This window comes from Macrotis lagotis, chromosome 1, assembly GCF_037893015.1.
Source record: "Macrotis lagotis isolate mMagLag1 chromosome 1, bilby.v1.9.chrom.fasta, whole genome shotgun sequence".
Lineage (NCBI taxonomy): Eukaryota > Metazoa > Chordata > Mammalia > Peramelemorphia > Peramelidae > Macrotis > Macrotis lagotis.
In genome coordinates this window covers 731,397,546-731,412,581 of record NC_133658.1, presented here as the reverse complement: position 1 = coordinate 731,412,581, position 15,036 = coordinate 731,397,546, and the positions used below count along the sequence as shown (strand labels likewise).

Here is a 15,036-nt window from a genome sequence, read left to right as displayed (position 1 = left end):
GTGGTAAAATCTTGTCAAAGGTCACAAGGATAACTACTGTCAGAACCATAATTTAAACTTGGTGCTTCTAACCCAGACTAAAAGTTCTTTTTCCTGGATGACATTGCTTCTCCTATTCTTTTGAGTCCAACTGGACCTCCTTATTTCTTGGCACTTGATTGAACTTGAGTATTGTTCACCTAGATAAGAGAAACCAATCAGACTTCTCCCAGAAAACAGTAAAGCTCTGTATTTTTTTTCCCTTTTTTTGCAATCAAGATAAGGCTACGTACAATGCTCTGTATAGGATGCAGAATTTTGCAAATTCTGGTTTGTTCCAACCATTGCTACCATTTAAGACATGGTCTATCTCATGTCCTGGACCTCTAAACTGAAACTCCCTGGGGTAGAGGCCAGGCTTCACAGCTTTGCATTGTAAGAAAAAAAGGCGTAGCAATTATTTTCCCAAACAGCTTCAACTTCTTTCTCATCAATGGTAAATTCAATAATTTATTTTCTCAATCAATCTGGTGGTTAGTAGAGTGCGTGATCTTGGACAATTCCATAGCTGATAGCTTAGGAAATTTATTCTCACTGGAAAGACAAAGTTGGAAGAAAAACAATCTAGAAGGTGGGAAAGAATGAAGGATATAATTCTAATGAATAATTAGGAATACTCTGAGAAGGTAACTGATTGAGAGAAAGAAAAGGAGTGTATGAAAACACAGTGTGTCTTTTTAATAGGCAAATTTTGGGAAATGATTGTAAAGAAGAAACAATGGGGCCATTAAAGCCTCATAACCTTGGAGAATTATGAGGTAACCCAATTACAAGAAATTCATCTAACCACTGTGGCTACAAGTTGGGAGGGTGTTTGTGTGTTTGTATGTGTGTTGTGTGCATTAATTTCTTCTTCTTTAAACTTTTTAAGTCTGTTTTTCCTTCCAAGGAATTTTCCATGAATTAAACCAATGTTTTCACTTCAGAGTTTCTATTCACAAAACAATGACACTGTTGAAAATTTCTAGAGGCTTTGGAAGTCCTTTCAGTCATGCAAAATTCTCCCTGCCCATTTGCATTAATAACATTGCATAATGCAGTGTGTCTGACAGGTCATCCAAACAAACCAAAACATTAACACCTCCTTTTCAGCTCTGAATGAATAGTTCTAATCTTGTGCATATTTACATATGGTAAGTGCCCTTCAACTAACTCACTAAAGAGAAAAGAATATTAAAGCAATAAGTCTCATAGTAAATGTGCAGATTTGCTTATTCTTTTCATTTCTATCCTTATCCATAATCTTAATGCTTTGACAAATCAATGATTAAATCAAATATCTATGGAGTAGACAAAGTCCACTGCGCTACATGATCATTTCTATTTTTCTTGGGTAAGAGAGGTGTTTTTGAGGTGTGTGGGGGGAGAGTCTAAATCTGTGATTTAATTGGTGTAGAACACTCCCAGTGTGGAACACCCAAACACATACAAATTGTCAACTGTAATTTTTCATTGTTGCCTGAGGCACAGAGAGCTTAAGTGATTTGTCCTTGGTCACTCCTTTAGTATACATTCAAGGCGGGACTTGAACCCAGATCGTGAGAAGAATTATGAGGTAACCCAATTACAAGAAATTCACCAACCTAAGTTGACTCTCATGAGAAATACAGGGCACCATTAATTAAGTATCAAATCAATTTTCAAGTTCAATAGAAGAAAATGCATTAATGCCATAAAAAGATCCTATAAAAATACTGAGATTCTATGATCATTACTTTGCAATGCTGCATTCGTATTACAAAATAAAATCTCCTAATTTGTAGAAGGCAAGCACTTACCAGGTATCTTAGACAGCAGTGATAGATAGATAGATAGATAGATAGATAGATAGATAGATAGATGATATTATATATTATATGTAATATATATGTGTATGTGTGAATATATGTGTATGTATGAGTATATACACAATTTATATCTGTGTTTGTATGCATTTATACAGATGTTGATGTATGGCATCCATTAAATCTGTGAATTTCTACATTCTCATAAAATTCATTATAGTCTTTCCTTATAGCTAGGATCATACAATTAAGAGGATCCTTTCAAAATACATTAATAGGCTCTATAAAAATGCTTTTTGTGTTCCCTACAGTAGGTAGCACATTGCCTTGCACAAAGTAGAAGCACAACAAACATTTACTAATTGATTGATTGATTTTTGTGATGTCACAAACTGAAGATAACAGATTAGACTTCAATTGTCTTTTTCCTTAGGCTAATTGTACTTGGAGGAAAGTACATCTTTGGGAAACATGTGGGTGTGTTCCAAAAAGCCACAAAACAGTTAAAGTTACATATACATCCTGATAGAGAAGGGATAGTTTCCATTCCCACCTAATCCTGAATAAAAGGCATGCAAATGAACTCTGAGCATCCTTCCACAGGGGGTTTCCTAGTTAAACACCCTCGGTTGGTGGTATTTTCCTATATAAAGACCAACAGCTATCTCTAGTCTGGATAAATAGAGTACCAACTATTCCTTCATTTGTGACAATCTCCAACAGAGGAAAGAAGCATATGGCTTATCTGTTTGGAGCTAATGGAAAGTTGACTAAAACAAAAGATAACAAATTTTTTTCCCTTCTTGAATTTGTTCCTCCCACAGAAACTAAAAAGTAAAAAAAAAAAAATTGCAAACAGACATTTCACAAAATAAAAGAAACAATTTCATCCTATGCATGAAAAGAAAAAAGTCTGAGATGTTTTGGAACTCAACACCAATATAATCTATGGTTCCATAGAGAAAAACATGTACTCATCTGTAGTTAAAGTCAGATATTCTTAATGATTAGGATTCCCCTCAGTATTTGCTGACTGTGAAATTTTCCCTTATTTTTTCCATAGTTTCTCATTATAATCTCAGTGCATCCAGTACCCTTTCAACTTTAAATTAAGCTGTTATACAAATATCATCAGGTTTATACATGTGGGAAACACAATGTAGAGCAATCTAGCCTGCTGGGAAATGCTTTGATATACTGACATTCATAAACTTAGACAAAACAATTTAAGAGAAGAGCAACAGACAATGATTACTTAAGAGAAAGAAAACAGACTAGCTTCCTATATAGATTTAAAAAAACCCCCCACATATTTAGTCACAGCCCATAAGATTAATTTTCCATTCCAAAAATATTTTCCAGGAGAGGAAATAATCTAAATGTAACAGCAAATTGATCAACAAATCAAGTATTTATTGAGATAACATTTTGTACTATACTGTACTGTACTGTAAGAGAAAGGAAAATTGTTGTCAGTAGGATCCAAACCAGTGATATGATTGGCAGTGCTTGCTATTGCTCAAGTAGCTGCTATGAAGCCTAGGAAACCAACCTGGAATTTATAATGTTGATATAATTCCCTGACTCCTACCTGAAGAGGTTATTTTTTTTTTTTGCAAGGCAATGGGGTTAAGTGGCTTGCCCAAGGCCACACAGCTAGGTAATTATTAAGTGTCTGAGGTAGGATTTGAACTCAGGTACTCCTGACTCCAGGGCAGGTACTCTATCCACTGCACCACCTAGCTGCCCCTAGAGGTTATTTTTAAAAATTCATTAAGGGATACTGACATAGGAAATTAGAAATTAGAACTTTAAAGCTCCATAAAACACTGGATTCATATTGTTCAAGTATAAAATAATCATACATTTTCATGTGGTATACCAATCCCTTAGAATGACTTGATTGAATGAATAGCAAGTCAACTGTAGGTCATGGGATCATAGATTTAGACTGAAGGGCTTTTAGAGGCCTTAAAATTTAACCCCCTTTTTTTACGGATTAGAAAATAGAGGAATGGCAGAGTGAGGTGACCTCTCTTTCCTTACTTCCAATTTCATGAGTCTATCTACTAGACTTGTCTGGATTCTAGGCCCAGCACTGACCCAGATTTATCATGTGATGGAAAACAAGGTGCAATGTTTCTGGGTCTTATTTCCTCGTCTGTCAAGTGAGGGACAAGATCATAATTAAAGTCTCTTCCAGTTCTGAAATTCTGATGTGTAATAGTCACACCCTTTGTTATGAGAATCATTTCAGTGAAACCCTGAAACGCATAGGACATACTCACTCCTGTACAGACATTAATTCAGGATCATAGATTTGGTTCTGGAAGAGTTCTCAGAGTTCATCTAATTATCTAACAGATGAGGATACTGAGAAAGTCGGAGGATAAGTGACTTGCTTAGGATCTCACAGACAGTATCAGTAAGGATTCAGTGTCCAAAGGATCTATGTCCAAAGCTCTTTTCACAATATGATTCTTTTGTTGTTGTTGTTATTATTATTATTATTATTATTATTATTATTATTATTATTATTGTTATTCAGTCACACCAGACTCTTTATGACCCCATCTGGGGTTTCTTGGCAAAAATACTGAAGTGTTTTGCTAAAAATTTCCCCCTCCATTGGATTAAGACGATTAAGACAAATAGAGGCTGAGTTACTTGTCCAGGGTCACATAGCCAGTGTCTGTGACCAGATTTGGGTTCAGGTCTTTTTGACTCTAGGTTTAGCTCTCTATCCACTAACCCATCTAACTGCTTTGATATCATACTACCATTCAGAAGGGAGTCAGGGATAGGGATTGTAATCTATAGAGGAAATGCATAAAGATGTCCTTTTATCTTTCTTCATTGTTATAAATACTATTCAGGTAGCTCTGGCATTTCAGAAATGCTGAAAATATATATCTTTTGCTATTAACAAAATGTAAAAAAACTTTTTCTCTTCTGCAGTTCACTTTACAGATGAGGAAACTGAGAGAGAGTTAAGTGACTTGCCCAGGATTAAACAGCTAGTAAGTATCTGAGACCAGATTTGAATGGAGGTCTTCTTGGCTCCAGGCATGGTGCCTTATCCATTGTCCAATTCAGAACTTATCCATAAAAAAATGTTCTGCAGAAAAGTGATTACAACAATGCCACTATAGCTGAAAACAAGTCAACAATTTATAAAGTATTAATTTTAAAATGTATCTTATTACTTAATAATATTCCTCACTTAGTATTACTCTCCAAGTTGCTTCTGTTACTGCAAAATCATTGCAATCTTTGTAGTTGCAAAGTATGAATGCTAGGTGTTACAGTGGATGGAGCCCCAGGACTGGAGTCATGAAGACTCCTCTTCCTGAGTTCAAATCTGGCCTCAGATACTTGTAGCTGTGTGACCCTGGGGAAATCATTTGACATTGTTAGCTTTTTTTTTTCTTCTTCCTTAAAATAAGCTGGAGAAGGAAATGGCAAACCAATCCAATATCTCTGCCAAGAACACCCTAAATGGGGTCATGAAGAGTTGGACACAATTAAAGTGACCAAACAGTAACAATATTGGAAACTTATGCCCCAGTCTCTACCACAGTTGTAGAACCATTTATCAGGTGTCTATATGGACCAGGCAGTAAAGCACACAGAGCACTACACTGGAGACAAGAAGACTGGTGTTCCAATCTGACCTCAGATGCTGTATGATGCTGGGCAAGTCTTGAAATATTGGACACTATTGAAATGACTGAGCACTATGAATTTCAAAGTTTGCCAAGTATTTTACATACATTTAACTCATTTGAGCTTCATAACATTTGAAAAGTCATATGTTTACTATTATTATTATTATTATTAACCCTATTTTGTGATTTCAAAACTGAGACTCAGAGTGTTAAAAATGACTTACCCTATGTCACATAATAAGTGTTGGAGGCAGTATAAAAATCCAGATCTTCCTGCCTCTGGCTCCAGTATTCGGTGTCACAGATTTAGTGTCTTCTAATCCTAATGTCCCATTAATGTGAATGGTGTATTATCTTGTATGATTTGACAAAAATCTTATACTTTTGCAAATTCTTTTTGAGTTTCAAAAATCTAAGGTTTTATGTTATGCTTTGTTAAGATGGGGGGAGGGGTTGTACAAGATGCCAACCATTCACTTTACTAGAATCGTTATTTTGGGATCCTCTCTAATTGTAGGCAAGGAGTCATACAATTCAAAATACTGTGATGCAAATACAAGTTAAGTATGTAAAGTATTAGAAAAAAATTCTTCACTGACATTTCTATAACACTTTAAGGTTTACAGTGTATTTATACAAGTCATTTTCCAAGCAGAGAAAAGTCATTTGTATTTATTTTAGTTCTCCATTCCAAGAGTTAAGATTGCAGCAGAGCTATAGACAGGATTAATCACATATGCAACATAAAAATGTGAGTAACAGGAGCAGCAATGGAGGAAAGAGCTTCCAACTGTAATCTGGGTGTATTCAGATGGGGCAATATGCCTATCCATCCTTTCTATATTTAGAAGGAAGTTCTCTAGAGTTTGTTCTAAAGAAAGATTTTTTTTTCTCCTTTTCCTCTATAAGGGAAACTGGGGGGGGGTGCTTTCCTGCTTGAACAATCCTGGAGATTACACTTTGTAACTAGTCAAAAAAGAAGAGGACTGGATATAAAATATGGTATAACTTTCACTAATCCACTAAAGGTTCTTACCCTCTTTTTTCTGAATCATTCATCTCCCTCTCTTAATAACGTCTTTTCTCTTTTTCCTGCACCTTCTTCTCCATCTTGTCAAATACCTTTTCTTCCACACTTTATTTCCTCTAACAGAGATGGAATGACTGCTATTATCTGTATTTTCTTCATCCATTTCCCTATTCTTGGATTTGGCAATAACCATAAAAATCACCTCATGATGCCACCCCATGAGATAGAGCTTCCAGTTAAAATCAGCCACTGATGCTAGAACCCCATTGGAAAAAAATGCACAAAGTATAAGTTTCTTTAAAAAATAATTGGAAATTAATTCAGTTGAAGCATGTCCAAGTAGGAGGCAGGGAGAAAGGAGAGTATGAACAGCTGGAGTGGAAATTAGAGCAATAGGAGATAAATAATAGCACCCATTTTTGAGTGCAAAGATCTGTGAACTAATGTCTAAAGGTTTTGATCTGGATCCTAGCTTTGAAACTTACTAGTATGTGACCAAGTGATTCATCTCTGATGGGTATGTAAATCATCCCTCTTAGAGAATAGAGAGAATAAAACTTAAAGTGCCTACTCACAGGGTTTGAATGGGGGAAATATTTTGTAAACCATAAAGTGCCATATGAGTTATTATTATTGTTATTATAAAACTGTGTCACTTAATTTTCAGTTATGTCTGACTTCATAACTTCATGTAAGTTTTCTTTGCAAAGATACTGGAGTGGTTTGCCATTTCCTTTTCCAGTTCATTTTACAGATGTGGAAACAGAGGCAAATAAGATTAAATGACTTTTCAAAGGTTAGAAAGCTAATAAGTGTCTAAAGTCAGATTTGAACTAAGGAAGATGAGCCTGATTTCAGACCTGGCACTTTATCTAGACCTAGCTACCCTTATTATAAATTATTGCCACTACAATTTCTTTGGGGGGGGGTAATAAAGTACCTTTACCTCTTCTTTTTTAGTATTTCCATGAAAGAACTTCATACATAGCATCAATCATAACAATCTTGTTTGCATCTATTCATCTCATGAATCTATTTATCTCTCTTCTGAATTCCTAAAATTTCCTTCACCCAAACCTTCTGTCTCTGAATAGCTACCACCTCACAGACCTCTATGTCTTTCAAATCTCTTACAAAAATCAGGTATTCACTGAAGTTTTCCACTGTTGGCTATTCTTTTTATTAATGTCCAACCTTAATTTTCTTTTTAAAAATTAAAATCTACCAGGTGGCAAAGCAGATAGAGCATCAGGTCCAGAATTAGGAAGGCCTGGATTTGAATTGGGCCTCAGACACTAGCTCTGAGACCCTGGGCAAGTCTTGAGTGTTGGTGTTGGACACAACTGAAACAATTCAACAACAAATTGAACACATATTTTTTTAATTATGCTCATTATAAATATAATTGTCAGGCAAATGAATTAAGAAGCCTCCCCCCCTCAGATAGGAAGGTTGAAGGGGTTACACAAAGAAAGAAGCTCTGGAAGATGCTGACAGAACCTAAAAATAGGTCAAAAGTGTAGGTGAGTCACTTTTCAGTGAGACAAGGGGAATCCCATCAAAGGTAGAAATTACTTTTGTATTTAGTCAGGCCCCATGGGGAAGCTGTTCCACCACAGCAGAAGGTTGTTTTGGCTATTGTCTGGACCTGAGATCTCCACTAGAAGGTCCCTAAAGGCTTAGTATTTTATCCACTATTATTTGAAGCTCTAAGAACATCAGTGGACACCCCAACCTCCCCACCTTCACCAAAAGTCAGTAATCATGAAATTACAGTACCTCAGTTTCCTTACTCTTTTGGAAGACATATATAAGCCCCTAAACTTGTCAATTTATACTTCTTCAGGCTCTACAGAGTTGATGTACTAATTTGTTTTATTTTCTTAACATGTAATTAAATTTGTCTATTTTCAGTAACACTAAAATCTAAGAAAATGGGAACAGAAACAATAAGTGATCCTCTTTTATTATCTAGAAAATATTTCTTGTGATTATTCAGTAATTAGTACTTAGCCACTGAACACGAAACTCAGTGACATTGTCAGAATATATTTTGTTACATATCAAAAAATTCAAAGTCATTGTTAAATTAAGATAAAATGATGAAATAGATTAAATTTTATCAAATAAAAACAGTGGCAAAGTTGTTAGGGAAACATTTACACAGGTAATAAGCTTGCCTTACAACATCTAAACAACTGGCTTTGGATCAAACCTGGGAAAATACATGTTATAGGAAGTTATTGAAGCTTGAAGTGATGCATTTTAATTTCTATTTGGATCTTAAGAAAGTTGTATTTCCTTTCAATAATGTTCAATATTTCAATTAATCTTATTCATATCAAGTAGAAATATCCCTACTTCTAAGATACATGTTTAATTTGTGGTCATTTGGAATGCAATACCAAATAGCAATTAAAAAGGTATACTTACCATTAACAAATATATAGATTGTAGATTCTGTTCTCTTTTTCTTTGAAACAGGTGTTTTTAAGTATTTGCAGCTATAATAGCCTGTGTGGTTGGCCTGGGCTCTGCTCAGGGTCAGTGTGCTGCAGAACTGTTTACCATTCCTCCCACAGACAGATGTGGTGATGCTCAGTCTTTTGCTTTCTTTACTCACAGTCTTAGGCAAAGACCATGAATGGATCACTTCCCCCCTGCAATAAAAGATAAGGAAACAAAAAACAATTACATCTGGGTATTGTGGCAGTCTCAGTTCCCAACCATTCATTTTATTTGGACTGCTATTTTGGAGTTCTCTCTAATTGTAGCAATCTTCCTCTTCACACAAAAACAATACTTTTTTTAAAAAAAAAGTTTTAAAACAATGCTTAAAAGAAGGAGTCAAAGAGATTTGGGGGTTGATTTCTGTTCAGTCTATGTTATTTAAAAAAACAAACTGACAAACCAAAACTTTGTCATTCCTTATATACTTATACCTTCCCTTTTCACTCCCTTTCATCATCCTTGACTCATATTTTACATCAAAGTAATAAATGCCATTTGATTACTTCTTCATGTTTCTCCAAACCATCCCCTATTCTCTTCTTTTATCCAACCACAGAGAAAGAGTTGAATTCTCCTCTTTGTCAAAGTCAATACTTCTATTTGTATTCTTGATATTTTCTCTTTCACATATCCCCTATGAATTTGCCCCTTTAATTATTCCCTTCCTCTCTGTCCTTAGATTTCTCTTTATAGTGGCTGCCCCCACCACCAACATACCAGATCTTTCCTCTACTCAAATAATCTTCCTTTAATTGTGCTATCTCCTTAACCCATGATCTTCAATCCTTCTTCTCTTTCATAGTCAAACTCCTAAAAAAAGTCCTTTATACTAATCTATATTCCATTTCCACATCTTCTAACCCTTAACACTTTCAAGTCTGGTTTCCATATTCACACTCTATTGAAACTGCTCTATCCAAAGTTAACATTTATTTCCAATGACTTTTTCTCTAACTTTTTTTGTTTTGTTTTAGTTTTTGCAAGACAATGGGATTAAGTGACTTACTGAAGGTCACACTGCTAGGTAATTATTATCTGAGGTCACATTTGAACTCAGGTCCTCTTTACTCCAGGGTTGGTGTTCTATCCATTGCACCACTAGTTGCCCTTTAAACCTCTTTCTTGATCATTTCTTCTTCATTGGCATCCTTCCCTCCATGGGTTTTCATAACATAGCTCTCTCTATCTAAATACTACTCAATCTCTCAGATGACTCATCATCCAGGTCTTAACTGATGTGTGAGTATGGCCTGGGCTCTCTTTCAATTCTGCTGGCTTTCTTATCAGTTCCTAAGGATACTGTTTTCAATATATCAAGTCATTAACTCTGGGAACTCTAATTCTACATCACAAACTACCTGTTGATTATCTCCCTCCACTGGATGTCCTATAATATTTCAAATTTAACATGTTCAAAACAGAAATCATTTTCCCCAAACCTATCCTTCTTTCTAGCTTTTTCACTTTTCTTAAGGGTACACCCAGATTTACAATCTGGGAGTTATTCTCAATTTTTTATTCTCCTTTGTCCTTTACAGTCAAGCCTAGATCTACTATTCTGTAACTCTTGAAGTTCACATCTCTTTCACATAGCTACCATAATCAATGAAGGTATCATGACTTCTTGCCTGGATGTCTGCAGCTACAGCCTCCTGATTGGTCTTATTGCCTCTGGCTTCCTCCTTACCAATCCATCTTTTCTACACACAGATGCCAAACCAATATTCTTAAAGCAAAAGAGGGCTTTACCATTCCCCTCCTCAAAAAGTTTCAGTGACTCCTATAGACCCCTCTCATTTGGCATTTGTAGTATTTGCAAAGTAGTTCAAACTTATCTTCTTAGCCTGATTTCACAGTTTCCCCCTCATTCTTGATACATTCTGGCTAGACTTTTCCTTCTTGCTATTTTTCATTCACAAAAGCCTACATTTTTGCTCCATGCCTTTTACAGGTTGAACCCTATGACTGAAATGCTTTTCTTCCTTATCTCTTCCTTTGGGGATTACCTTGCTCCCTTTAAGATTTACCTCAGGTGTTACCTCCTCCATAAGGGCTTTCTTGATCCTTTGAAATGTAATTTGTGTGTATATGTGTGTGTGTGTGTGTGTGTGTGTATGTGTATAATATGTTTAAATTGAATTATACATTTATACTTACTCAATATATGCATGCATACACCTATACATAATATACATATGGATATATATACACATACAATGTTAATATTTACTCATTATATGTTAATGCTTTCTAGAAAATATAAATTTTGAGGTCAGGGATTATTTAATTTTTATCTTTGTATCTCCAGCCTTAACATAGTGCCTCCATTGCACATTGTAGGCATATAATATATATAAATATATATTAAATTGATTTGAATTGTTTTAAACTCAATTGATGTTCTTGGAGCACTTTTCTTGGACCCTGAGAGATCTTTTGCCACATAGACTAATTCAAAAAAGTACCAGGGAATGACAAGACATGGGGAGAAAAGACTGGAACCAGTGTCTATTTAAATCAATGACCCAAACCAACTCCATCACTCACCTGCATTTAAGATATAATGTCTGGTCTGCTTGAATGACATGTTGTGTGCCTTTTAAACTTAGTTCAGGTCCTTTCAATTTTGACCCTGAAGTGGATCCTGGGGAAAAAATTGAAAAATTATTATTTGTAAACTTCCTCCCTTTTTCTGTTTTCAATTCTACCTTTGTTCTAAAGAACAAATTTTCATCTTGAATACCCTTCATCTTTCTCTAAGATAAGAGTCTCCAGTTATATTGATCAAATAACCAGTGATAGCAATAATTAATAGGGCTGAGATCTTTCTTGAGTTTTATTCTCAGTATGATTTATTTCCACAATAGGAAAAGTTCTTTGTCTTGAAGCAAAAAAGCTTAATTGTTCTGGTCTTTACAAAACAGAGCAGATAGAGTTGGAATGCTATGCTGAAGATAGAATAGAGAGCAGTGCTCTTAGAAGCTTGCTTGAGAGGTAGAGGGGCAAGCTGAATTCTTCCTGTGTGATATGCCCAAATGAGTAGCAACAGCATGACCTCTTGATTAAAGGATGTTTGGGGTTCAAATTCTGATTTTGACGCACACTAGTTATGTGACCATAATGAAGCTACTAAACTTCTTGGGGTACTAGGAAATTATCTAACATTATAAAACCCTTGAGTTTTCCCAGTGGACATTCTCTACAACAATGGTATTTCAAGCCTATTTATTTAAAAAACCCCAAAATATTTATGTATATGTATGATTAAAATAATGCATTTAAATGGGCAGCTAAGTGGCTCAGTGGATTGATCACCTGCCCTGGAGTCAGGAGGACCAGAGTGCACATACAGTTCAGTCACTAAATAATTACCTAGCTATGTGACATTGAGCAAGTCAACTAACCCCATTGCTTACAAAAAAGTGGAGGGAATAATACATTTGAATAATGCTTTACATGCACTTACAAAATTCTTTACTTGAAAAAAAACTATTGATAGTCTATTTCCACTTTGTCTTCTTGAACACATTTCTGGTGTCTGCAATCTGGCTTCTGAATTCATCATTTATTTGAAATTGTTCTCTTAAAAGTTATCAGTGGCATGTTAACTGGCAATTCAAATGGTCTTTTCTTAATCCTCATTTTCCTTAACTTCTATGCAGCCTTTAATACTGTCAATCCCTTTCTCCTCCTGGATTCTCTTCTTCTCTGGGTTTTGTGACACCATACTTTTCTGAAACTTTTCCTATTTGTATGGCTTCTTTTTCTCAGAAATTTTTGCTTGTTTTTTATCCGTGTAATTCCCAGTTTATCTTTTCTCCTTTCATTCTAAACAATCAGTTGATGATCTTATCAGTTCCCATGGGTTCAATTGTCATCCCTTTGAATTTATCCAGTTTTTATTTATTTATATTTATCTATATATATTTATCTATATATATTTATATTTATATATATATTTATATATATAAATACATTTATATATATATTATATTATTTATATTTATCCAGTCATAACTTTCTCTTGAATTCCAATCTCATGTCACAAAGAGTGTCTTGGACATCTAAAATTCAATATTCTATAGGCATCTGAAACTCCACAAGTCTAATATGTAATTCATTATCTTTTTCCCTTCTTAAAGGTTGTATATATTCAAGTACAACACTATGCCTCTTAGTTATCAAGGCTTTCAGCCTTAGTAGTATCAATTTCACCCTTTGAAAGAATTCTTTTCTGTTCTACACTGAGATTACTTTCCATCTACTACAAATATTTCTTGTAGGTACCTTGTTATTTACTTGTTGTCTTCCCCATTAGAACATATGCTCCTTGAGGGAAGAAATTATTTCACTTTTCTCCTTGTATCCCTAGTTTCTAGCACAATGACTGCCACACTGTAAATGCTTAATGAATGTTTAGTGACTGACTTATTGACAGATATAATTTGATTCACACAACTTTAAATATTATTGCATTTTGACAAATGAGAAAAATGAAGTGGACTCAATAGCTGTAGATACTGAGAATAAAGAAAAAGCAAATCTTGTGTATATGTTGACCCTGATTTGGAAGAAGAATCTTTTCTTTAGTATATCGACTCATAAACCATGATAGATGGGAAAAGAGTCATTTAGCAAGTTTAGATGTTGAATTGTATGTCTATGAGACAAAAAACATGAGATTCTATGGTTATCTATTTTATCTATGTGCAAAACAAAATGATCAATTATCTAAACTCCTTAATATCTTTATCTACAGATTGTAATTATGAAACTATTTCCATGTGTCAAAGGGATATTTTAATAGTTAAGTTTATATTTAAGATATTAATTTGCTGGGATACTAATGCAATCTTGGTGGAGTTCTTAACTAATCCAACCATCCTGGAGAGCAATTTGGAACTCAAAGAGCTATAAAACTGTGAATATCCTTTGATCCAGCAATATCTCCACTAGGTCTATATTCCAAAGAGATAATAAAAAAGGGGGGAAAGACTCACATGTACAAAAATATTCTTAGCAGCTCTTTTCATAGTGGCAAAGAATTGGAAACTGAGGGGATGCCCATCAATTGAGGAATGACTGGACAAATTATGGTATAGGAATGTGATGGAATACTATTGTTTTATAAGGAGTCATGAGCTGTGGATTACAGAAAAATCTAGAAAGACTTGGGAATTGATGCTGTGTGAAGTGAGCAGAACTAGGAGAACATTGTACAGATTAATAGAAACATTGTGTGATGATCACTATGATGGACTTAATGCTCAACAGTACAATAATCAAAGACAATTCTAAAACTCCTGTGAGGGAAAATGCCATCTGCATTCAGAGAAAGGACTATGGGATCTAAATGCAGACAAGTTTCATTTTTTAAAATTTGTTTTATGTTTTTTTACCTTTTGTTCTGACTTTTTTTCCACAACATGACTAATATGTAAATATGTTAAACTTGATTGTACATGTATGACTTAGACTAATCGCTGTGCTTGGGAAGGGGGAGGAAAGGGAGGGTGATAGAAAAATGTGGAACTCAAAATCTTATAGAAAATGAATATTGAAAGCTATCTTTACAATGTAATTAGAAAAAATAAAATTAAAAATTTTTAAAGAGATATTAAGTTGCTCCTTCCACTAAACTTTTTCACCCAATACCTCATCATGATATGGAGATAATCTTAGGTTCTTGTAAAAATTTTTTGTGCCATTTATGGAAGATACTACTAGACTGGAGAAACTTCGAATATAACTCCGAAAATATGGGTTTAGCAATAGACTGAGAATCTGATTGGCTAAATTTAGATACCCACTTCCAGAATGCTGTCCACAGCATCTCCTGGAATATTAATCAGACATTCATTTGATCTCCTCTGCTAGTCCTACCCCTCCAACCAAACTGTTACTAGCATTTCCCAGACTCAACACTATATTCTACCTGCATACAGTCACATAGAACTTCCCTCCCTTCTCATCTTCCTTTCACAGAAAAATATCTTCTTTTGAA

The 15,036-nt window shown here is 34.7% G+C and overlaps 1 protein-coding gene across 1 annotated transcript in view; it reads right to left on the bottom strand.

Moving 5' to 3' along the window:
• The window catches only part of FLT1 (fms related receptor tyrosine kinase 1), a 179,997-nt gene that overhangs the window by 143,558 nt on the left and 21,403 nt on the right, over window positions 1–15,036 (bottom strand). Inside the window, exons 2-3 of the mRNA XM_074216144.1 lie at window positions 11,580–11,676; window positions 8,955–9,181 (exon numbers count right to left, since the gene is read on the bottom strand). Coding sequence (XP_074072245.1) covers window positions 8,955–9,181; window positions 11,580–11,676 — 324 coding nt within the window. The remainder of the gene's footprint in view (window positions 1–8,954; window positions 9,182–11,579; window positions 11,677–15,036) is intronic.